Source organism: Brachypodium distachyon, chromosome 2, assembly GCF_000005505.3.
Source record: "Brachypodium distachyon strain Bd21 chromosome 2, Brachypodium_distachyon_v3.0, whole genome shotgun sequence".
In the NCBI taxonomy this organism is placed as follows: domain Eukaryota; kingdom Viridiplantae; phylum Streptophyta; class Magnoliopsida; order Poales; family Poaceae; genus Brachypodium; species Brachypodium distachyon.
In genome coordinates this window covers 17,368,365-17,391,877 of record NC_016132.3, presented here as the reverse complement: position 1 = coordinate 17,391,877, position 23,513 = coordinate 17,368,365, and the positions used below count along the sequence as shown (strand labels likewise).

The 23,513-nt window shown below is 46.4% G+C and overlaps 3 protein-coding genes across 3 annotated transcripts; all 3 read left to right on the top strand.

Moving 5' to 3' along the window:
- The first annotated feature begins 631 nt into the window (after positions 1-631).
- Positions 632-3,173, top strand: LOC100830932 (ras-related protein Rab7). Its single transcript, XM_003568051.3, has 7 exons — positions 632-866; positions 966-992; positions 1,118-1,217; positions 1,968-2,114; positions 2,196-2,276; positions 2,368-2,513; positions 2,827-3,173. Exons 1-7 carry the CDS (start codon positions 814-816, stop codon positions 2,891-2,893), a joined length of 621 nt encoding a protein of 206 aa, XP_003568099.1. The 5' UTR covers positions 632-813; the 3' UTR covers positions 2,894-3,173.
- Positions 3,174-6,166: 2,993 nt separating this feature from the next.
- LOC100829797 (ras-related protein Rab7) lies at positions 6,167-8,790 on the top strand. The gene is made up of 7 exons (XM_003568047.4): positions 6,167-6,412; positions 6,514-6,540; positions 6,658-6,757; positions 7,543-7,689; positions 7,769-7,849; positions 7,939-8,084; positions 8,410-8,790. Exons 1-7 carry the CDS (start codon positions 6,360-6,362, stop codon positions 8,474-8,476), a joined length of 621 nt encoding a protein of 206 aa, XP_003568095.1. The 5' UTR covers positions 6,167-6,359; the 3' UTR covers positions 8,477-8,790.
- A 536-nt stretch (positions 8,791-9,326) lies between these two features.
- LOC104582614 lies at positions 9,327-10,366 on the top strand. Its single transcript, XM_010232857.2, has one exon. The coding sequence runs from the start codon at positions 9,495-9,497 to the stop codon at positions 10,041-10,043; it is 549 nt and encodes a 182-aa protein (XP_010231159.1). The 5' UTR covers positions 9,327-9,494; the 3' UTR covers positions 10,044-10,366.
- The last annotated feature ends 13,147 nt before the right edge of the window (positions 10,367-23,513 follow it).

The following is a 23,513-nucleotide window of genomic DNA, read 5'->3' as shown; positions in this document are numbered from 1 at the left end:
CGATGACATCTATAATGACCCCACTGTTCTGCTTTTTCATAACCTTGATCTCTCATTACTCTAGCAATGCCTCTTACTTTTGCTCTCTACTCAAGTCCAACACTCTCCTTCTTTCGCTTTGCCGCTGCTCCAGAACGCCGCCGACTCCACCTTGTGACCCTATCCACCCTATCAAACTCTCCTATCGTTGTAGCTGCTGTCACCGCTCCAGCGTCATCGGGTTTTGCTTTCTCAGTTCCACTGCCACCAACTCTCGCTCATGACTCTAACTACTCCAGCAAGCTCCCCCGTATCTGCATCGTCGGTGTCACTAAAGATTGTAACCACTATGGTGAACCCTCCTCCCTCGTCCTTGTTGTCGCCGTTTGGGTGGTCACTTGCGGCTCTACCCACAAACCATTTGCCGTTCCTGTGTCGATGGTTAATCTGTCTCGCTCCAACATTGTTTAACATATAAAAATTCACATAAAAAACGTACAAATTTGAGCACCCAATTTTGAATATGATCGTTGATTCTACGTGAAAAAACCCATCTGAATTCTCAATTTGAAGAACAAAGGGCGCTTCCGGACAAGAAAAAAGAAGTTAACACGCCCCTGCCCGTAAACAAAAGCAAAATGGAAGGAAGATCTAACACGACCCCTTCGCCCCAGCCCCCAGCTCCTCCGTTTCTCCCTTTCCTCTCGTCACACGACGCACCGTGACAGCTCAGCTCCCCGCACGGGTTTCGTCGTCTCATCTCGTCTCTCCTCTCCTCTCCCAGTCCCTCCGGCGCACGAGCGAGACCGATCGACCCCCGGACCCTAGATCCCGATGGCCTCGCGCCGCCGCACCCTGCTCAAGGTCATCATCCTCGGCGACAGCGGGTGAGCAGTTCGGATCTCTCCCAGTTTTCCGCGACTCTTAATTTGTTTTTTTCCTCTTTCGGTTTCTAGCTGACTCTGCTTTGGTCTCCTGCGATCTAGGGTTGGGAAGACTTCCTTGATGAACCAGTATCCTTGAGATTTCGTACAGAGATGCGATAATTGCGTCGAGTTAGCTGTTCCGTTTAGGAAAGATGAGATTTCTACCGTAGTTGTTTCGGGTCTTTGTTTTCTTGAGCTTTGATTTAATTCAGATATGTGAACAAGAAGTTCAGCAACCAGTACAAGGCTACGATTGGCGCAGATTTCCTCACCAAGGAGGTACAATTCGAGGATAGGCTCTTCACTCTACAGGTAAGGTTTTTTCTGCTCTGGTCTTTGCTCTGTGAGTAGCTCAGTTGGTTCATGCGAGCATCAGTGCGAATTGGCGTGATCTTCCTTAGTTACTGAACTGGTTCCCTCTGATTTGAAAGTACAAGAGAAAGAGAGTTGCTGTTGATTGTTTCTTTGTTCATATCATCATACAATTGATGTTCCATGACTGGTTCAATCCGTGCCTGATATGCGGTTTTGTTTGTCAAGATTATTGTGCTTGGATAATGGACGCAGCATAACTGGTTTTGTTGTGTTTTAAGTAGATGAGTTTACTTGAGTTGTGTGAGCATCATATAGTGTACCGCCTTATGTGTTTTGAATAAAAATTCTACATCAGAACACTTCCAAGAAAGGCTAAGTTCTTTCAAGTTGTACTTATGTTGGCTTGCTGTTGCTCAGAACTAGCGTTGGGCCTTATGCAGCTTAGTTATTAGTTATTGTTTCCCCGCACCAAATTAGCCCCTACAAATTAGCCTAAGTATTTAACCCCTACAAATTAGCAAATGTACATTTTTCACGTTAATTTCAGGTATTCTAAATTTCAAACTACAGCATCTCCTTCGTGTTTCATCTGGTTCCCGTTAGATCACAACTGAGTATGGATACATCAGAAATCTATTTGTTGAGCTTTTTCTGGTATCTGTGATCCTGCATTTTTTTTTCTTCCGTCATTGGTCTATTGTCCCTGTACTGCTTATATATGATGCTTAGCCCTATTTATTTTTTTAGATATGGGATACTGCTGGTCAGGAAAGGTTTCAAAGTCTTGGTGTTGCATTCTACCGTGGAGCAGATTGCTGTGTTCTAGTTTATGATGTTAATTCTATGAAATCATTTGATAACCTAAACAACTGGCGTGAAGAATTTCTAATTCAGGTGAAGTGTTTTTCTTTATATATTCATTAACAATGTAGAATCACGTCATTTGTGTCTCACTTGGGGTGTCTACCTTAACAGGCTAGCCCATCTGATCCTGATAACTTCCCTTTTGTTCTGCTGGGTAACAAAGTTGACGTAGATGGTGGAAACAGTCGTGTGGTAATGATCAATATTGCTTTATATTTTACTTTCTCGATAAATAGTTTCTCCGGTGTGGATTGTTAGGGATATGTGAACTGCTTCCATTTAGGTCTCTGAGAAAAAGGCGAAGGCATGGTGTGCGTCTAAAGGGAACATCCCATACTTTGAGACTTCTGCCAAGGATGGATTAAACGTGGAAGAGGCTTTCCAATGTATAGTAAAGAATGCACTGAAGAACGAACCAGAGGAAGAACTGTAAGCACAGTTTCTCTTACTATCTGATCATTTGGGAAAGTTCATTGAACTTACTGTGGCTATATATTTGTGACATATCAAATAGTAACACAGATGGGAATACTTGGGAATGGCATTTGAAATATGAATATTTCTTTTAGTTGATGTTTGCTCCCATCAACGATACTTTCTTTTAATTTCTTTAGGCAGATAGATTGTCTCTGTTTTGAGGTGCTGATTATTTCTTGCCTTTTATGTCTGCATAGTTTTGGTACTAATATCGCATCGTTGCCTATGCTTCGTTCTGCAATCTAATTGAAATCCACTCTTGAAGGTATGTGCCTGACACCGTGGATGTGGCGGGTGGCAACCGGGGTCAAGGATCATCAGGATGCTGTTAGGACATGATGCACCATGAGAGTCACAACTGTCGGTTATCCTTTGACATTGTAGCAGTTTCCATGGTGGCTTTACGGACCGGTATTCATTTGTGACTTTTTTCAATCAACTCCTAAAGTACCCAAGGAATGTCTGATGCATCTTTTCTGAGCTATCAATTGTGGACGTTGTGCAGTTTATCAGCAGCGTCATGTCTAGTGAATACAATCAGTGAAATAAGTGAAGTGTAAAAACTACAGTTCATGATGGTTTTGTGTGAAAGAAACTTGAATTTACGCTCCCTGCGCCGAAGCTTTGTTTGCAATGTCTTTCTCCTGGAAAGCCCCCCATTTTTCTATGCAGAGTTTCAGGAGTCCCCAGTGGAATGGGAAAGGAAAAACAACCATAGTAGCAGGAGATCTTTCATCACTTGAATCGGTTCAAGTACGGAGTGTGTTTTATCATCGCCCATGACCAATTAGTCAATTTTATCCAGTTGTCCCGTACAACGGAGTTCATCAGTCATCGTAGGGAAATCCAGTCAGAGTTCCACTGCAATTTTCTCGGCACCGTCTTTTGAAATCCTGCAGTACCGTTGTTCGGTGCGCCGTGGAGAGAAGGCAGGCCGGCCGGCATGTCCAGCAGGGCTCTCAGTCCCTACTCCAAATTTGGAGGTTTGAGACAAAAATCCTTTTCCAGCAGGCCTTCTAAACAGGCCCCTAAAAATTTTAGAGCCGCTAAATCTTGCCCCCAGCCCCCAATTCCACGGGCCAAGTAGGAGGCCCCTACTCTCCAACTTCCCCAGATTCTTCTTCCCAACACAGTTCTTCCCTGACTGCACGTCCTGCCTGCACCGAGCGCTTCCTGCCACCGCCAGATCCAGCCAGAGTCGGCCTCCTCCTCCCCCGCGGCCTGCCGGCGCCGACCTCCTCCTCCACAGCGGCCTGCTCTCTCTCCTGAGCGTCGCCTACCGCCTCCTCCTCCTCCTCCCATGGGCGCCGCCGACCACCGCCTCCTCTCCCGACCGCGGCAGGCTTCTCCTTCTCCTCTCCTTCACTGTGAGGGCTGAAACTGGTGGTTTTTTAAATTTTGAGTTCAAATTGGATATGAATCGATGAATTGGGAAAATATGTGTTGAAATTGAATGAATAGATGTTGAATTGAGCGATTTGTGTTGAAATTGTGTCGAATTTGGGTTGATATTGGGTCAATTTTGGTTTAAAATATGAGATGTGAATGAAATAGGGACTGTGATTTAGGGGCTCCTGTTGGAGATGATTGCAAATTTTAGGTCTCTACTTATGGGGTCTGGCCCCTATTTGCAAATTTAGGATCTTATTTTGGGGCTATTGCTGGACATGCTGTGAGGAAGTTTCCACTGCACAATGGGAAGTCGACCGGGAACGACGCGAGCCCGACAAGGACCGATGCGAAGAGGGCCGCATCATCTCACGGATGCGGCCCGCACACGCCAACGGCCGGCATGTGGAAGCATCCACTGTTGGCTGGTTATTCGTTTTTCTCTTTGCGTTTTTAGGATTCGTCAGATTTTCTTTTTTGATCGAAAAGCAGGATTTTTTCAGAGATACTCTACGTGTTAGAAAACGTAGTGCTGGATTCATCAGAGATCTACGTGCAGAGAAATGTAGTGCGAGAACAATTTTTTAGGGGGTTTACCATTTCTCACGAGTTAGATGTTCAGGTGCAAAGTTGATAGTGAAGTTAGAACGTGAAGCTAAGGTTTGTTACTGGGAACTTCATGGATCTTGTTTAGTGTTCTGCACTTCTATCATTCGTTTTGGTAGTTTATACATGTGTTCCCTGAGATATGTGTTGAGCACGCGTGTGGACATTTTGCGCCCACCAAGTACGTTTTCAGTTCGCTCGATGAGACTGCCAATGCATCTGATCCTCCGAGGAGTTTAAAGATCCAAGTCCTTTTCGAGTGCTCTGCTCAACTTTTTTACAGAACTCAAACGAACTTTATGTCCCAAAGCTCACTTCACATGACTGCTGAAGCGCGATGTCCTCCCTGAGCTGTTCATTGACAGAACCATAGAATAGCTATAAGGTCTACGTTAAAGAAAAGGAAAATCGATTGCAATGTCATGTCTGTTTGAATCTCACGGGATTGTGGTTGGACCAGAGTAGGAAGACACAAATCTTAAAAAGAGGTTGAAGTGGATAGAAAATTTTCTATGAAAAGCAGTGCAATGGAATCCTTACAAAGTTTTTCCATGAAATTTGATCATACAAATCAAACAACCCATGTAGAAAAAAAACTTAAGGATTCAATCCTCTAAAATTCCCACGAACACCCTTCGAATCAAAGAAACACTAAATATGAGAAGGCATTTCAACGTTTTTATCTCATTGTGGACAATTTTTTTGGTCATTGAATTAACATGATTCATATTTTTCAATCTTTCACCACCTCTAACTGCATCAGTTGACCTTGCCTCCGTCCACACCACCACCTCTAGATTAAAGAAGTTTCCTCTACCTCGTCTTTCTCGCGTTATTCCTAGTGAACACTATTGCCCTAACTTTTGCCAAACCTCGATTCCTAACTAATCTAGCATAGCCTCCTTCTTTCGCTCGCCACCGGCCCCAACACTAACCTTGGCTACTCTGACGAGCTCTTCTTCTTTCGATTTACTGCCATTACACATCGCCCGTAGGCGGTAGCTTCACCTTGTCAAACTCCCTTGTTGTTGCCACTTTCGCGTCAGTTGTGGTCCGCTTTGCAAATATATCCACTTTGCCAAGCCATTCTTTTCTCAGTTCAATTGCCAGCAACTCTCGTCACGTAAACTAAACTCAGCAAGCTCTCCTTTCTCACATCCGTGTCGTCCGTGCCACTAAAGATCTTAACCACTCCAATGAACCGCTCTTCCTAAGCCTTGTTGTCGTTGCTCACTTGGTCGCTTGCGGCTCTGCCTCATGACCCTGACCACTTCGATAAGTTCTCCTTCCTCCACTTGACTGCCAATGTCAGTGGCTCTACTCGCACAACCACTCCAACAAGTTTTCTTCTCTTACTTTATTGACCCTTGTCTCTCATGTGTTGCTGGTTGCTCCTCTTACTCTCCAATATCATAGTGAAATCGGGCTTTAGCAAATGCACATAAATACCGTACAGATCAGAGCACGATTATAATTCTTGCCTGAAAAGTTACTTGAATTTTCAGTTTGAAGAACAAAGATGCTTTAGAGAACGAAAAAGAAAAGTTCACAAAATCGAACGAATATCTACACGTCGTATCGCTGTGGCCCATCGTGTGGTGGCCACTTCACGAACCCTTCTCCCCGAGTCAGGTTGACTCCCCAGTTCTTCTTCCGGTTTCTCCCTTCCTCTCGTCGCGCAACGCACCGTGACAGCTCAGCTCCTCGCACGGGTTTCGCCGTCCCATCTCGTCTCTCCTCTCCCCTCCTCCCCAGTCCCCCTGGAGCACGAGCGAGACCGATCGCCACGGACCCTAGATCCCGATGGCTTCGCGCCGCCGCACCCTCCTCAAGGTCATCATCCTCGGCGACAGCGGGTGAGCAGTTCGGATCTCCCAGTTTTCCGCGACTCTTTTTATTTTTTCGTTTCCTCTGTCGATTTCTAGCTGACTCTATGTTTTGGTCTCCTGCGATCTAGGGTTGGGAAGACTTCCTTGATGAACCAGTATCCTGAGATTTCGTATAGAGATGCGATAATTGCGTCGAGTTAGTTAGCTTTTCCGTTTCGGAAAGACGAGATTTCTACTGTACTTGTGTTTTCTTGAGCTTTGATTTAATTCAGATATGTGAACAAGAAGTTCAGCAACCAGTACAAGGCTACGATTGGCGCAGATTTCCTCACCAAGGAGGTACAATTCGAGGATAGGCTCTTCACTCTACAGGTACGGTTTTCTCTGCTCTGGTCTTTGCTCCGTGAGTAGTTCAGTTCGTTCATGTGAGCATCAGTGCGAAACTGCGAATTGGCATGATCTTCCTTAGTTACTGGACTGGTTCCCTCTGATGTTAAAGTAGAAGAGAAAAAGGTTTTCTGTTGATTGTTCGGTTTTGCTTGCCAAGATTATCGTGCTTGGACAATGGACCTAGCATAACAGGTTTTGTTGATCTTATTGTGTTTTAAGTAGATGGTTTGCTGGAGTTTAATTTCTGTGAGCATCATATAGTGTACCCTCTTATAGTGTAGTCATTTGAATGAAAATAAACACACTGTATAATTTTGCATCAGAACACCTCCAAGAAAGGCATAGTTCTTTCAAGAATTTACTAAGGCATAAAGCTGTACTCCTTATGTTGGCATGATGTAGTTCAGAACTAGCCTTCGGCTTTTTACAGCTTATCATTGTTATTAGTTATTGTTACTCCCCCCCCCCCCCCCCCCCCCCCCACACACACACAATCCCTGCTCTTTACTTAACCTAAGCAATTAACCCCTACAAATTAGTAAATGTACATTTTTCACGGTAATTCGTAGTATTTTAAATTTCAAACCATTCCATATCAGCTCCTTTTGTTTCATCGATTCCTGTTAAAGCTCAAATGCGAATGGGTACATCAGAAATCTATTTTGTTGAGCTTCTCTGGTATCTCTGATTCTGTACTCTTTTTTTCCCGTTATTGCTCTATTGTTTCTGTACTACTTATATATGATGCTTAGCCCTTCTTTTTTTAGATATGGGATACTGCTGGTCAGGAAAGGTTTCAAAGTCTTGGTGTTGCATTCTACCGTGGAGCAGATTGCTGTGTTCTAGTTTATGATGTTAATTCTATGAAATCATTTGATAACCTGAACAACTGGCGTGAAGAATTTCTAATTCAGGTGAAGTGTTTTTCATTATATTCATTAACAGTCTAGAATCATGTTCTGTCTGTCTCACTTGGGTTGTTTACCTTAACAGGCTAGCCCATCGGATCCTGATAACTTCCCTTTTGTTCTGCTGGGTAACAAAGTTGACGTAGATGGTGGAAACAGTCGTGTGGTAATGATTGATATTCACTTTATAGCCTTCTCGATGAATATTTTCTCTGGGGTTGATTGTTAGGGATAAGTGAACTGCTTCCATTTTAGGTCTCTGAGAAAAAGGCGAAGGCATGGTGTGCGTCTAAAGGGAACATCCCTTACTTTGAGACTTCTGCCAAGGATGGATTAAACGTGGAAGAGGCTTTCCAATGTATAGTAAAGAATGCACTGAAGAACGAACCAGAGGAAGAACTGTAAGCATAATTTCTCTTACTATCTGCATCATTTGGCAAAGTTCAGTGCACTTACTGTGGCTATATATTTGTGACATGGAGTATCAAATAGTAATAGAGATGGGAATACTGATTAATAGTATTTGAAATACCACCAATATTTCTTTTAGTTAGCATTTCTGCGTTTGCTCCCGTCAACATAACTTATGTTCTTTTGGGCAGATAGATTGTCTCTGTTTTGAGGTGCTGATTATTTCTTGGCATTCATGTCTGCATAGTTTTGGTACTAACATCACATCATTATCTATGCTTCATTCTGTAATTTAACGGAAATGCGCTCTTGTAGGTATGTGCCGGACACGGTGGATGTGGTGGGTGGCAACCGGGGTCAAGGATCATCAGGATGCTGTTAGGACATGATGCACCATGAGCACCACAACTGTCGGTTATCCTTTGACATTATAGTAGTAGTTTCCGTGGTGGCTTTGAGGACCGGTATTTCATTTGTGACCTTTTTCAATCATCACCTCCTAAAGTACCCAAGGAATGATTGATGCATCTGTTCCGAGCTGTCGATTTGTGGACGTTGTGCAGTTTGTCAGTAGCGTCGTGTCTTGTGAATACAATCAGTGAAATAAGTGAGGTGTAAAACTACAGTTCCTTCACCATGGTTTTGTGTGAAAGAAACTTGAATATACGCTCCCTGTCGACAAAGCTTTGTTTGCAATGTCTCTTCCTGGAAAGCCCTCTTTTCTTCTAGGCAGGGTCACTGGAGTGTTCATGGGCAATGTTTATCCAGTTTGAACCCTGGTGGATCGCAGAAGGAAAAATAACCATGTTAGTATCACTTGAATTGCTCCAGAAGTTCAGTTATATGTTTTTCTTCAGATAGTGACGTGAAATTATCATCGCCCATGATCAATTATTCATTGGAGACGCAAAATTAGTTATCCTACGGAAATCTCGATATAATTCCACTGCAACTTCATTGGCACCATCTTCTGAAAAACCCTGTACCGTCGTTCGTTGCGCCGTGGAGACAAAAGGCCGGCCGGCATGAGGAAGCTTCCTCGGGAAGTCGACCGGGAACGAGGCGAGCCCGACACGGACCGATGAGAAGAGGCCCGGCCGCATGTCACGGACGCGGCCCGCACACGCCATTTAAGAAGCCGCAAAGCCGAAGTGAAGTCCCTAAACCCCTTTGTCGACGCGACGTACGCTGCCGTGTTCTTCCCTCCGAAGCCAAGTTTTGCTACCCATTCCCCGCACGTTTCCCATTGCCCCACTACCACGGTACCTGGCCACGGCAGCACGCCAACGCTTCCAGCTTCGCCGGTATATAAGCCAACACGGGCCCTGCAGCCCTACTCTGCGCAGCGCAACAACAACTTGCATTGCATGCCTTCTCGATCGTAGCACAGCAAATTAGTAATGCCAATGCGCGTGGCGCCGCCGGGGGCAGCACGAGGAGGAGCCATTGCCGCTTGGGGCGCGCCCGGCGTGCGATCCAACCACCACGTCCTCGGCCTCGGCGCTGCCAGGACGGTTCGGTTCACGCGCCGCGCCGGCGGGAGCAGCGACAGAGCAGCCGTGCTCTGCCGTGCGGATGCGTCCGGAGGGGGCAGCGGCGAGTGGGACGGGCGGCTGGTCGACGAGGGCATGGACACGCTGCGGCGGCGCATCCGCGAGGCCCGGGCAGCGGCCGTGTCTGAGGACGACGTCGAGGAGGACGACATGGGCGGCGCCGACGAATGGTTCCCGGGCGAGTGGACGGGGCTGGAGCGCCAGGAGCGGCGGCAGCACGGGAGCTGCTACCTCGCGGGCGCCGGCGTCCTGCGGGCGCTCCTGATGCGCGCGCCGCCGGGGCTGCTCGCGCTGCTGCTGCTGATCAGCGTGCCGGCCTCCGTGCTCCTCGTGTCCGCGCAGCTCATTCGCGCCGTGGATTCATTCTCGGCCGCCCTGCTCCACGGTAGAATGTAGTAGACGGCTGTGTACGCACTTTTTTTGTCGTTGCCTGGTATACGTACGCGCGTAGGATTTCACTCTGACGAGGGGACAATCAAAGAATGTACCAGCACTAGGAATTAGTGTTTTTTCTTTGGCACTATCATGAAATTGCTGCTCAACATAATTTTCGAAGCCGCCGCCTGGACTTGCAACATCATTGGATCTATGTAAAGCTGGCAATCCATGATTGGAGCCCTGGTAGAGATTTCTTTCTTTGCCCGATGGATAACCATGTCAAGCTACTTCTTGAACTTCTTCCTGCATCTGAAAAGGCTTGGCCGAATGATTTTTTTGAAGATGGAGCCGTCCCTAGTGATCCATATTGCCCAGGTCCCCAAGTTCATGATTTCCCTGAAGAAAGGTTTACCCCAGCAGACTCCTGGTTTCTGAATTTGACTCCATCATGTTGAGTCAACCAGTTCTAGTAGGAAATCAGTGTTACCGACTGAGTTGGATAGCCTCATAGCCATTGTAAACAATCACGCCGAAGATCCTTTTTGAAAGGAAAAGAAAAGAAAAGGCAATCGCCTAAGATTGGATGCATCGGTCGATGCAGAGACCGGGGGTGCCTTCCTTTTCGAAAAAAAGAGGCATTAATTCACGAAATAGAAGAACACTTACACCTTTTTGTGTACAAAATGAGTACTGGCTCCGATCCTAAATGTAAAGCATTTGAGCATCTGAAATGAACTTTTAATCATTTTTGTGTGAGCCAACATGTTTACATAGAAATGATGATCAAGGTAACATCTTAAACAATCCGTGTCAGTGTAACAATGACTTGCATTTTGAGTCGGAGGCACTAAAAGCTTTGAACTGTTGACAAAGGATCACGAAAGTATTCGGTTGGCATGAATCTTCTCTTAAATATAAAGAACTCCTGCGAATTGAGCGTACCTTAGGTGTTGGTTCCTTGTGGACTTGTGGTGGAAACAATCCACCCGAGTTCAAGTCGTAGACTGACGTGGGTGCTTGTATTTTTTGGATTTATTTCAGGGTTTAACAAGCGTTGTTATTTTAGTGAGAGTGACGTACCTGTTAACTACGACACGTGTGTGGTGACTTTGTCAACCTCCAGATTTTCCAGCGAAGTCTCTCGAAGGTGCTCATTAGGGTATGATTTGTGTGCGTCCATAAGGTTGAGTGTGCGTGCGTGTTTATGAGCGTTCACGTTTCTACTGTGTTTCCTCAAAATAAAATAAAGAACTCCCTTTGATCTGCCAATTTACCACAAGATTTTGGTTGAACTTTTTCAAAATGCTAGCTCATAGGCTTAACGGAGGTTTGCCATGTGGCTTGCCAATGCAAAAAAATTCGGCATTTAGGCGAAGAGTCATTTTTTTTAGAAAAATGGGTAAATATGTTTTTCGTCTCTCAACTATCATGAAAACATATATTTTCTTTTCTATATTTTTTCCGTAGATATTTCGTTACTCAACTGTTAAAATCGGACACTTTAATTTTATCTCTTGGCTATACCTGGGCATGGGTGGCCCGGCCCGAAGCACGGGGTCTCGGGCCGGGCCAGGCTTCACTTTTGTGCCCAAAGCCTGAAAGCCCAAAAGCCCGAAATGGCTTAAATCGAGTGTTTTTGAGGAAAATAGGTATAATAATACATTTATTTATTTTAAAAATAATTATTTTAATAAAACGGCCTATTTTCCGGCTTCGGGCCAGGCTCGGGCTTGAGGTTTACCCATTAGGCTTTTTGAAGCCCGGCCCGGCCCGGATTTGCCCAGTTATATCTGGGGGTGGGGGGAGGGGGGCTAGTCAGACCAAATTGTCCTGTCTCAACAAACGAGGGATGAAATATCTATGAAAAAAGAAAATCTAATCATACCTACTTTTACAGGAATAAAAATCATATCATAAAGCTATGCGAGTATTAGTACTCGTTCCAATCCATATTACTTGTTGAAATATTACATGTATCTAGACGCTTTTTAAACATAGATACAACCATATTTAGACAAATTTAAAACAAATAATATGGTTCGGAGGGAGTACATTATCTTTTCCTTATGCAAAGATACTGGTTAACCCTCCAGCTAAAGCATACAGAGGCTAGGAGGAAGGGAATTAATGCAGAAAAGGATAAAATTAAGGGCAGGCATTGCAATGCCTCTATATAAACACGGCAGATGACAACAACGGGATATCGAAGAGAGAGTAGCAAATTAACCACTCGCCATGGCACTTGTCAAGAAGAACACACATGCTCTCTGCTTTGTAGCTCTTCTGGTGATATCCTCCGCTGTCTTGTCTTGCCCCGCGACAGCAGGGAGGGATATCACATCGAGAGACATAGGTAAAACTCGTTAAATATCCTTTCCTGCAAATATATACCGGCCGGTTCATTTTCACACTTTTTAGATGTTCATCAGACTCAATCAGTCAATCGACTGATCCTGACATTGTTTATGTGCTTGTGCGTAGATCCAGCTGCTGCGTTTGGACTGTTGTGTTTCCCGCTTTCGGGGTGCCTGAAGGAGGACTGCCAGAAGCAGTGCAAATGGCAAGGCTATGACGCGTCCAAAGGCTACTGCGATAAGAACCAATGGCAAGGCTATGCCGAGTTCTGCTGCTGTAAATCGTGAATCGGCAGTGTGTGCTTGAAAACTGCATTTTTGTTCTTGTTTTGGAAGAAAGTTTGGAAACTGATAGAGTGATAGATGTAAGTTTAGGGATAGTGAACACTGAATACCCATATTGGTTTCAACAATGGATCCGCGGCTCAAGTGCCCTGCTTTTTTCGTATTTATATTTAAAGCGACATTTACTTCGGTACTATTTCCTTGAATAATTTACGAATTCTGATGCAGATTAAACCTGGAGATTAAAACCCACCTCTGCAGTTAAAAAGGGTTGTATAGCAAATTCAAAAACTAATACGGAGTATTTAGCGTAACTAGTCAACTAACCATCTTGACCAACAACAGCACGTGGCGCAGCAGAGCCGTCGAAGCTTGCTCCCGGCCGCCGGGGGAGCACCCGGGCTGCTCGATATCGATGGCAAAGTAGCAGGCCACGGAGGGCCTCGCAAGCGTGCTAATGGTCCAGAATCCAAACCACCCGCAAGACCCAACCCAAACCACGACGATACATACATGGAGTAGTGCCTCTCTCAAAAAAAAAAAATGGAGTAGTGCTTCTATGTTTTCCAAATAAAAAGTTCGCACCATTTTTAAAGCAAAATAAGTGGCTGTCTGTGATTAGGGCGTGATTAACTCTCACTTACAAAGGTTTTGATTAGCAAGTGTCTTTTTCTCCATCAACTCCAGACAAGGAAGTTGCTGGGCAGTGTGCCGGTGGCCGGAGGGAGTTCAGTTCATTCGATTAGCACATCGACGGAAGCTGGGTCGTTGGTGGTGATCGAGGACATGGACTTTGGTTCCAGGATCCTACGCTTGCCATCAGCTTTGAGACCCTGGTGCTTGGACGGCAGCATGTCAAATCCCGCGAACGCGGCGGAGGCGACGGTGGCTAGGATCCCGCGGACGTGGTGGACGTGAAGGGGGTTTGGAGGAATCACGTCGCCGGCGGCGCGGTCTCTCTCTCTCTAGAGTTTTTTTTTTAGATTCTCCTGAATTTTTCGAGGCCCAGTCAATACTCCAGTTTTGGACCCCAAAACGGGCTTCAAATCTGGGCCTCGTGCTTCCGTATCTGGACTTGACGGAGAAAACACAACGGTTGCTACTGAAGTCTAACGTGATACTGTACTGACTTTTTTTTTTACGGACAGAGGGCTCCCCCTCCGGTTTCATTAAAAGAAACCAAGTGTCTCGTACATAAATAGTCTGGACTTAAACACTCACAGGAGTTGGTTCAGTTAAATAGAACTGAAACCTCCTCCAATACGACAACCGGTGTAGGCCAATTGTCCAATCTATCCCTATTACGAACTGCTCATAACAAAGACTCCAGCTTCACGATAGGGTTCAGCAACACCACTCCATGGGCCCCCTCAGCACTTCAGACGACAAGTGACAGGAGTCCAACCTCTCAAGTGATGAAAAACCGTCGCCGCGACTTGCCACAACCTCCCAAAGCACGAGTGAAGTAGATCCGGAGCAGCGTGTTCCCGCAGGCTAGCCCTTAAGTCAACAGATGAGCAAACAACAAATAACGGACGTGAAAGCTCATTTGGCCATTTGTTAGCATGCATCATGACGAGTTTTTCACATTGTCCAAATGATAACTTCCAGCCTCACAAGAACTAGGTTTGTCTCCCCCTTGTTAAATTGTAAAAGCCGCCTATCCAGCAACTCTTGAAAATAGCAAGGACACAAGAGAAATCATAGCTATATTTGAACACCATTCCACAGAAAATGCACAAAGAGCAAGAAAAAGTCAGATGATCCATGATTTCTTGCCTAGAGCAAAAAAAAAAAACAATGATCATCCCCGTTTCCCCCTCAAGCTTCTTAACACAACTCCGGTAGGAATGCTACAATTACTAACTAGTGAACTAAAAGTTATAGGGTCTTCCCTCCGAATTAGCCGAAGGAGAATCACCCACCACCCAACAGAAAATCTCTATGAAACATCTACAAATATATCAATACCGAAAGTGAGAAGAAACAAAGAGGGAAAATAATAGCTAGAGGCATGGCTCCTAACCAATTATTTTCCCAAATCTGGTCTTCCCAATCATATGAAACAACTACAGCAGCTAAGAAAACCTCTTCTCAACATTCTAGATTTCACTTTCTAACTCAAATTTTCATAGAAAAAAGATATCATTTGCATATTGCCAAATGACATAGCCTAAAGATTGAAGAAAGATCAAACCTCATCTCTTTCGTCCCAACAACAACTAAACTAAACTAAGAACAGTAACAAGAAAATACTGAGCACAGAGAAAGAGGAGGTACAGCCGGCTTGAATCCCTTCGAGGCCAACCATGGAACCCACGGAAGATAAGGACGACAATACCACCCACCAACGATCAAAAATTCCTCTTCAAGTTCCTCGCGGAAGTTCTGCCCCATCGGCGGACGGACCGCGAGAACCTTGAAGAAGAGGAGGGCAGTGGGTCGATGTGCTCGTCTCTGACGATCCCCGGCGCCGAGATGGACGAGACGAGCTCATGCGGTGCGCAGAAGGTGGCGCCGGCACTCTGCAGCCGCTGCACCTCCTCTCCCTGGCACGCCGGCAAGGAGCTCACTCAGGCGGCAGATCCAGGCGGGAGACGGCGGTTCCGGACGGGAGGCGGCCAATCCGGTCGGGAGGCGGTAAATCTAGGCGGCGGCGCATCACTCCCGGCGTCCCGGTGGATGCCATGCCCGAGCGCTCTCTCCGAAGCAGACGAGGTGCGGTACCGACGTGGTGAGTGAGTGCAACACTACTACAGAAAGGCTTATCACTAACGGTCAAAAAAGTGCATCAGTAACGGTTGGGGCCGCCGTTACTCACTTCCTGCCAGTAATGATGGGTATCATCAGTAACGGTAAAAACTGATGTACCAATCATCAGTGGCGGGCGCGGAAACGTGACCGTCACTGATGCAGTGACGGTCACGTTTCCGCGCCCGCCACTGATGATTGGTACATCAGTAACGGTCGTTTCGCCACATCATACATTTTCAGTAATTAAAAAATAATTAAAACCACAGAAAATACACAGCATTTATACACAGCAAAATACACAGCACATATATATTTGGAATACCTCCGGAGGTAGCGGGATAGCATAATCACGATGCTCCTCGACGACGGAGTCCACCATCACACACACTTGTTCTATTATTTCAGCAGAAGCGGGGAGCTTTTTTTGGACCCTGCTTCGCTTCGGAGCAGGCGGGAAATATTCATCCCAGGAGGCCCCTTCGCCTTCCCCTAGCACATGGCCCGTGTGCTCCGTCTTTTGCAAGCCGGCGGTCACAGCCGACTCCCACCTCTTTCTCTGCACGAAGTCGGCGGATGTTTCTGACCTCTTGCTATCCTCCCATTTGTGGGCATTTTCCTATTATCATATAAGACAGGACCAACATGAGTATATATGGATCATGAGTGTCATAATTAACGTCGAAAACAAATTAATGCACGTGAACCCTTACCGTAAATTTTTTAACAGGCGGCTGCATTGGCTCAATGCCCGCCCACTCCTCTGGTGTCATGTGCTGACCTGTATATTCTCTAGCACGTTTATCCTCTAGAATGTTATGCACTGGAGGCACCCTGTCTGCCGCCTCGAGAATTCGGTCCGGCTTGCGCCAGACCTTCCTCTTCCCCTCTTTCCCTGCACTCCCTAGCCTGTGGTTCAACGGCTTCCTCGCGCGCAACGCCCTCATACGTTCACTCTTCGCAATGAAGGCAGGGTCAGACGATTTCTTCTTGATTTTTTCCCATTCAGCCTCATCAGTTATCGACGGCCATTTCTTCTTGATGATCTCATAGGGTTTGTCCATCCACTTTCTAGCGGTGATTTTCCAAGTAGCAAGATCATTCCGCACCACTATGTTGATGGGTGTTCGGAATCGCTCGCGCCAGTCGTCAGTGACTTGGAACCTCCTTTCAACGTCTGCCATGCACGTGTTTCTAACGACTTCGGAGATGTCATTCCACTCGTTGGTGATCTTGCAATATTTACGTGCAACGGTTCCACAGGTGGTTGCGAAGGCCTTCTGTGCCCTCTCAAGCGACTCCGGGCGGCCTCTGTCAGAGTGTCGGGTGACCACATAGCAAAACTCCTTCAAGTTGTGGCTCCCCCTCGGCGTCTTCTTCCTTGGCTTCTTAGCCGTAGAAGCAGTTGGCTGCGGGTTAATCTCTTCCACCCGTCGCTCATTGTCTTGCTCTTCTGAACGAGAGCTACCTTCGCCAGAGATAGGATCGCCGCCAGAGCTGGCAATTTGCTCTCCCGATGAAGACTCTTCATTGACACGATACACCTCCTCATGAGCTACGTCCTCAAGAACTGATTTCTGACTACTCTTGCCCATTTCGTACCTATGCCATCAAACCATCAAATATATATTGGCCGAAAATTTCGGCATGACCTATGCTATGAAACTAGCAAATTTTGTCTACTAGGAGCTCGAAACCTGTATTAAAAACCCACCCGCATACGTACCCCCTCGGCACGATGGCCGGCCCCTTCTCCAATGACCCGACACGATGGTCGGGCCCACAATTCATTACTCAATTCCCACGAGTATCCGATCAATAGCATATAAAACAGCTAAAATAGCATATAAAGAGCAAGTATAGCATTTAAAACACCTAAAATAGCATATAAACAGCATGTATATAGCATATAAAACATCATATTCTGAGCAAGATCAGCTTTACTTATCTGAAGTAATGAGATTTTCATAACCTATAGATGCTACACTCTCAATTTTTGTCAGTTATCCTATATATGTTAAGCAAAAATTCAGTTAAGCAGCAGCAGCAGTTAACCAGAAATTCAGTTAAGCAGCAACATCAGCAGTTAAGCAGCAGCAGTATTCAGCAACAACAACCATCTTATTCAGTTAACCCAACCCTAACCCTAACAGTACGTAGCATGAACCCTAACCCTAAAGTACTCTAACACTAACCCTAACCCTAACAGCAGTGAGAGGGAGGTAGAAGGAGCGCGCACAGGTGGGTTGAGAAGGGCCAGAGGCGGAGGAGGAAGGCGACGCGAGGGCGCTCGTCGGGGCTTGGCGGCGGGCGTGGCGGGCTCTGGCGCTCGGGCGAGGACGACGCGGGGTTGCGGCGCTCCGGCTCGGGGACGAGGATGCGGGGTCGGGGAGGAGGACGATGCGGGGGTGGCGGCGCTCGGGCAAGGACGACATCGGGGTGGCAGCGCTCGGGCTCGGGGACGAGGACGACGAGGCCGTCGGCGGCGGGCTCTGGGCGAGGACGGGGAGGCGCGGGCTCGGGGCGTCGGGTCGACGGTGGCGGCGGTGCGAAAATCCGGCAGAGCTTCGCTAGGGTTAGGGAGGCGCCCACTGCTGGTCTCTCGGGTTACGGGAGGACGCGCAGGCGAGAATGAGACTAAGTGTTTCGGCGTGTTCTCTTATATACCCTATATACCTTAGTAACGGGCGAGTAAGGGACCCGCCCGTTACTGATGTGCCTTCAATCATTAGTAACAGGCACGTTAGAATGCGACCGCCACTGATAAGCTCCTATGAGCAATGCCCAACCACTCATCAGTAACGGACGAATAACAGGCCGACCGTTACTGATGATTATACTTACCAGTATTTCAAGTTTGATCAATAAATTCATGCATTTGTCTAGTATTTGTACACCACATCATGTCTTGTATAGTATTGGTACACCACATCATGGAATTCATGTATTTCAAGTTTGATGAATAAATTCATGCATTTGTCTAGTATTTGTACACCACATCATGTCTTTTCTAGTATTTGTACACCACATCATCGAATTCATGTATTTCAAGTTTGATGAATAAATTCATACATTTGTCTAGTACTTTTGCTAAATATTCAAAAAATTCATCACGTGCATACACAGAAGTACATCGATCACACATAATTTCACTTAGTACAAAGTTTGCATTCAAATTCAGTACAAGTACATTACAATGTGACTACTAGGCCTTCTCCTTCCTTCGGTAAGTCATAACTTGACTCCTCGCAGTAGTGCTTCTGAGGTAGGGTTTTTGTGGTATTTTCTCGCTCTCGCTCCCATCACTTCTTCTTTTCCCTCTCCTTTTCCTCATTAATATCGTGCGTTCCGCTTCTTCGTCATCTGTGGCGGTCGTCGGATCATGGAAACCTTCGTAGTCTTCTTGTGAACTAACTCCGTCCACTCCAAAGATGCTTTTTTTTCCTCTTCTTACTATGACGCGGCCTTTATTTGCCAGGTCATCTATGTAGAATACCTGCTGGAGCTCAAAAAAAAAATTGAAATTGGGAAACTTCGGAGAGAAATTGGAGGCCGGCGAGAAAGATCGGGAGGGAGAGAGAGCTCGCAAGGGAGAGGGAAGCTTCGGGCTCGAAGATTGGAGCTCACCGGCCGCCGGAGCTCCAAAAATGGAGCTCGCCGGAGATGGGGGGTGTCGGCAGGGTAAAGCCAATAAACTAACAATATCTTTATGTTCTCGTTCAGGTAGACGCCGTTCTCTTTTTTCTTTTGATGATCTCTCTGATTCTCTTCTCGCAACTCCAGATAAAGGTTGGTGCCGCGGTAACTAGGGCCGCGATATCAGGAGGTGTACTCTAGAAGCCTGTGTTACATCCGTCTTTGTACTCGAAAACCGTTTTCTTCGCTTGGACTGATGGGAGAGAGGAGGAAGGGAGAGGGAGGAGAAGGGGCTTCCTGCTGGGCTCGCCGGTGGCCATGGCGGATTTGGGCAGCGCTCCGCCGTCGCCGGAGAAGAAGGGGACGCAGTTGGTCCGTTACGACGCGCAGCGCGACCAGCTGCGGCTTTGCCCCGCGTACTTAAACCGCGACGATCATCAGTGGCGGTCGGGACTTGGGCGACCGTTACTGATAATAGGGGATACATCAGTAACGGTCACTTTATAACTGCCCATTACTGATGTACCAAACATCAGTAACGGACCGTTACTGATGTGTACCACACATCAATGGCGGGCACGTTAGGGCGACCATTAGTGAAGTATCACTCATCAGTAACGGTCGTCTCTTAATCGAGCGCCACTGATGTCTCTCGCGAGGAATGATGGTACATCAGTGGCGGTCGTCTCGCGCGACGTCACTGATGTATGGCTGGGCGGAGACGGACAGACCCCGCTCTGTTCATCAGTAACGGTCGCGGCCGTGACCGACACTGATGTTCTTCATCAGTAATGATCGCGTCGGACCCGTTACTGATGTGACGTGAGATATAAACCGTTTTGTAGTAGTGCAACCAGAACCCCGACTACTGACGTGGTGCCCGCACGTGCTTCCAACGGATGGCCATCACGTGGCAAGTCAGATATAATTCTTTTCATGTTGACACCAACACCGCCCAAACACTACGGGCAGCTTCTCAAGCTCCACGGTCGAATTTGCTTTAATTTTAGATAAACATAATGATTCAATTAACAATTTTTTATGGGCAAACACTAATTTAGGAGGAAGCACGTGGAATTTGCCAAGGCTCAAGCTGACTATTCGGCCGGATCCGCCAATAGTTTTGATAACTGAGGATGGAATATGTATGTAAAAAAGAAGAAGAAATCTAATGTATACTTACTTTCCTGACAGCTGGGGAAGAAAATTTACTAAAATAAAAAACTCATATCATAAAGCTATATGAGTATTTAGTAATCCATCCGTCCCAAAATAAACGACGTGAATTTGTATAGATTCTTATACAAATCCACGTCACTTATTTTCAGACATAGGGAGTACAATATCTTTTCGTTATGCAAGGATATTGGTTAACCCTCCAGCTAAAGTATACGGAGGCCATGAAAAAGGAAACTAATGCAGAAAAGGATAAAACTAAGTATACGCAGGCCATGAAAAAGAAAACTAATGCATAAAAGGATAAAATTAAGTAGTATACGAAATTACGGAGGCCAGAAAAAAGGAAACTAATGCAGGAAATGATAAAGTTAAGTATACAAAGGCCAGGAAAAGAAAACTTGCAGAAAAAGATAAAATTAAATATACGGAGGCCAAGAAAAAGAAAACTAATGCAGGAAAGGATACAGTTAAGTATAAGAAAACCAGGACAAAGGAAACTTGCAGAAAAAGATAAAATTAAGTATACGGAGGACAAGAAAAAGGAAACTAATGCTGGAAAGGATAAAGTTAAGTATAAGAAGGACTGGAAAAAGGAAACTTGTAGAAAAAGATAAAATTAAGTATATGGGGGCCAGGAAAAAGATACTAATGCAGAAAAGGATAAAACTAAGGGCACGCATTGCAATGCCTCTATGTAACACGGCAGATGACAACAACGGGATATCGAAGAGAGTAGCAAATTAACCACTCGCCATGGCACTTGTCAAGAAGAACACACATGCTCTCTGGTTTGTAGCTCTTCGGTTGATATCCTCCGCTTTCTTGTCTCGCCCTGCGACAGCAGCTGGGAGGGATATCACATCGAGAGACATAGGTAAAACTCACTAAATCTCCTATCCTACATGTATATACCGGCTCATTTTCATAGTTTTTAGATGCTCATCAGACCCAATCGACTGATCCTGACATTGCTGTTGCTTCGTTGTGCGTAGATCCAACTGGTGCGTTTGGACTGATGTGTTTTCCGCTTGCGGGGTGCGAAAAGGCTGAATGCCAGAGACAGTGCACATGGCAAGGCTATCCCGAGTACAATAGCTACTGCAACAAGGACAATGGTGGCTCCTGCTGCTGTAAATCATGAATCGGTCGTGTGTGCTTGAAAACTGCATTTCTGTTCTTGTTTTGGAAGAATGTTTGGACACTGTTGGTTGTAAGTTAGGGATAGTGAATACCGATGCATCTGGTTCATTCAAGAATTTCGATGAAGTATTACGCAGATTTGTTTGCCCAGAAGGCCAACTTGGCTGGTCAGTTCCTCGATGGATATGGATATATATCGCGTTTCAGGACTTCATGTATATCGAACTATCTCGGTTGCAACAATGGATCCACGGCTGAAGTGTCCTGATTTTTCATGAAGGAAACCAATACTACAACAGTTGTCCGAATTGGATGTCTTTTAATACTATCAATGCTTGTTAATCTATTATACTATCTATTAAATTGGAGTTGGTGGTGATGGTACGGTCATCGTTACCGTAGGTTAATTTCATTAAAATTACAACCAATATGTCATTGTCCGGTTTTTTTCCTGCAATTTTTTTTTCACGATTTCTTCTACTCAGTCTTACAACCGACGCCACCACGCCCGCATGCCGATCTTGACGGCGCCATGAGTTGCCTACACAGAAAATGAAAATAAATAGTTTGTGATTTTGTTGACCCGTAGCAACGCGCGCACACACCTGCTATTATACATATATATTTGAAGCGACATTTACTTCGGTACAACTTCTTTGAATAATTTACGAATTATGATGCCGATTAAGTATGGAGACTAAAATACTTAGCATCACCAGGCACCAACTCCCTTATCAGCTTGCTGTCAAAAAAGATAGAAAAAACAACTCCCTGATCAGCAAGACCAGTACCAGCACGTGGTCCTCGGATCCATGGCCATCAGCGGGCCACGGATCATGGCCATAATAAGTAACTCAATTTTGTTTTAAATATATATATGTCTGTACATAAAAACCATATAGATACATGTAATATTTCGACACTTAATATGAGACGGAGTGATTACTCAAAACAACCGGTTTGCACTAAGTGTCTGATAGCTAGCGAATAACCTCCCGAAACTGACGTGGTGGATCCACCGGTCAGGGCAACGTGGACCAATCCATCTCTCTTCTTCCTCCCTCTCTGTTCCGATCTAGAAGCTGCAGGGGCGGAGAGCACGAGGCCACGAGCCTGTCGAGGAAGTCCGCGAACCCGTGCTCCCGCCTTCTCCTGCTTCCCGCGGCGGCGCCCTCCTCCAGCGCCCTCAGCAGCACCTCCGCCTTCGCCTTTCCCCTCGAGCTGGCCTCACCATCCATCGCGAGCTCCCTGACCGCCTCCTCCGCGCTACCCGCCGCCAGCACCTCCTCCACGACGCTCTCCCCTCCAGCCAAGACCAGGTTAAGCAGCGCCGCCGCTGCGTTTTCCCTGGCCCGCCCCGTGGCTGCATCGCTGGGATCCACGAGGATCCGTACCCCAGCCACGGCCACGAACGCGTCCAGGCTCTCCGCGCACCCGACCACCTGCGCAGGCGAGGCATGATCTACTCGTGGCTGCGGCCTCCAAGCTCGCTGCCATGGCTGCGGAGGAAGGCGACGACCCCGTCATTGCCCTGCTGCCTGCGGAGGAGGGCGTTGGTGCTCGCGCTTGAGGCCGCGGCGGCATCCTGCGGGTCGAACTTGTACTCCAAGGACCCGCCCGACTGGGCGAAGCCATACAGGGCCGCCTCCATGGAAGGTGGAAGATGCAGCAAGGTGGATGGAGAGTTCCTCTGTTACTGCGCTGTTTCTTGGGGATTGATCAGGATTGGTGTGGGATTCCGGCGAGGTCTGGCATTGGGGGTAATACAGTGGAAGGAAGGCTGGGCGGATGAAGGGAGGAGGGGATGAGAGAAGACGGGAGAGACGAATCGGTCTAGTCAAATAATCCACCAGTTGAGGCAGGCGCCAACTATGACCTGACATGTGGGCCCCTCGTCAGTTTCGGCGCTAGCAATCGAAACAGTTACTAAAATCTGGTGATTTTTAGTAAAAAAAAAGTAAACTGTTATCAATCTGAAACTCTAACTTATGTTGTCTCCTTAAGCAATTATAGCATATTGAAATGAGGTTTCCTTAGTTGTTGTATATGTTTGATAGGATTGGAAAGATCAGATTTGGGAAGATAATCGCTTAGGAGCGTCTGATCTGGTCTCCCACGTCGATCATCTCAATCCGAAAGCCAC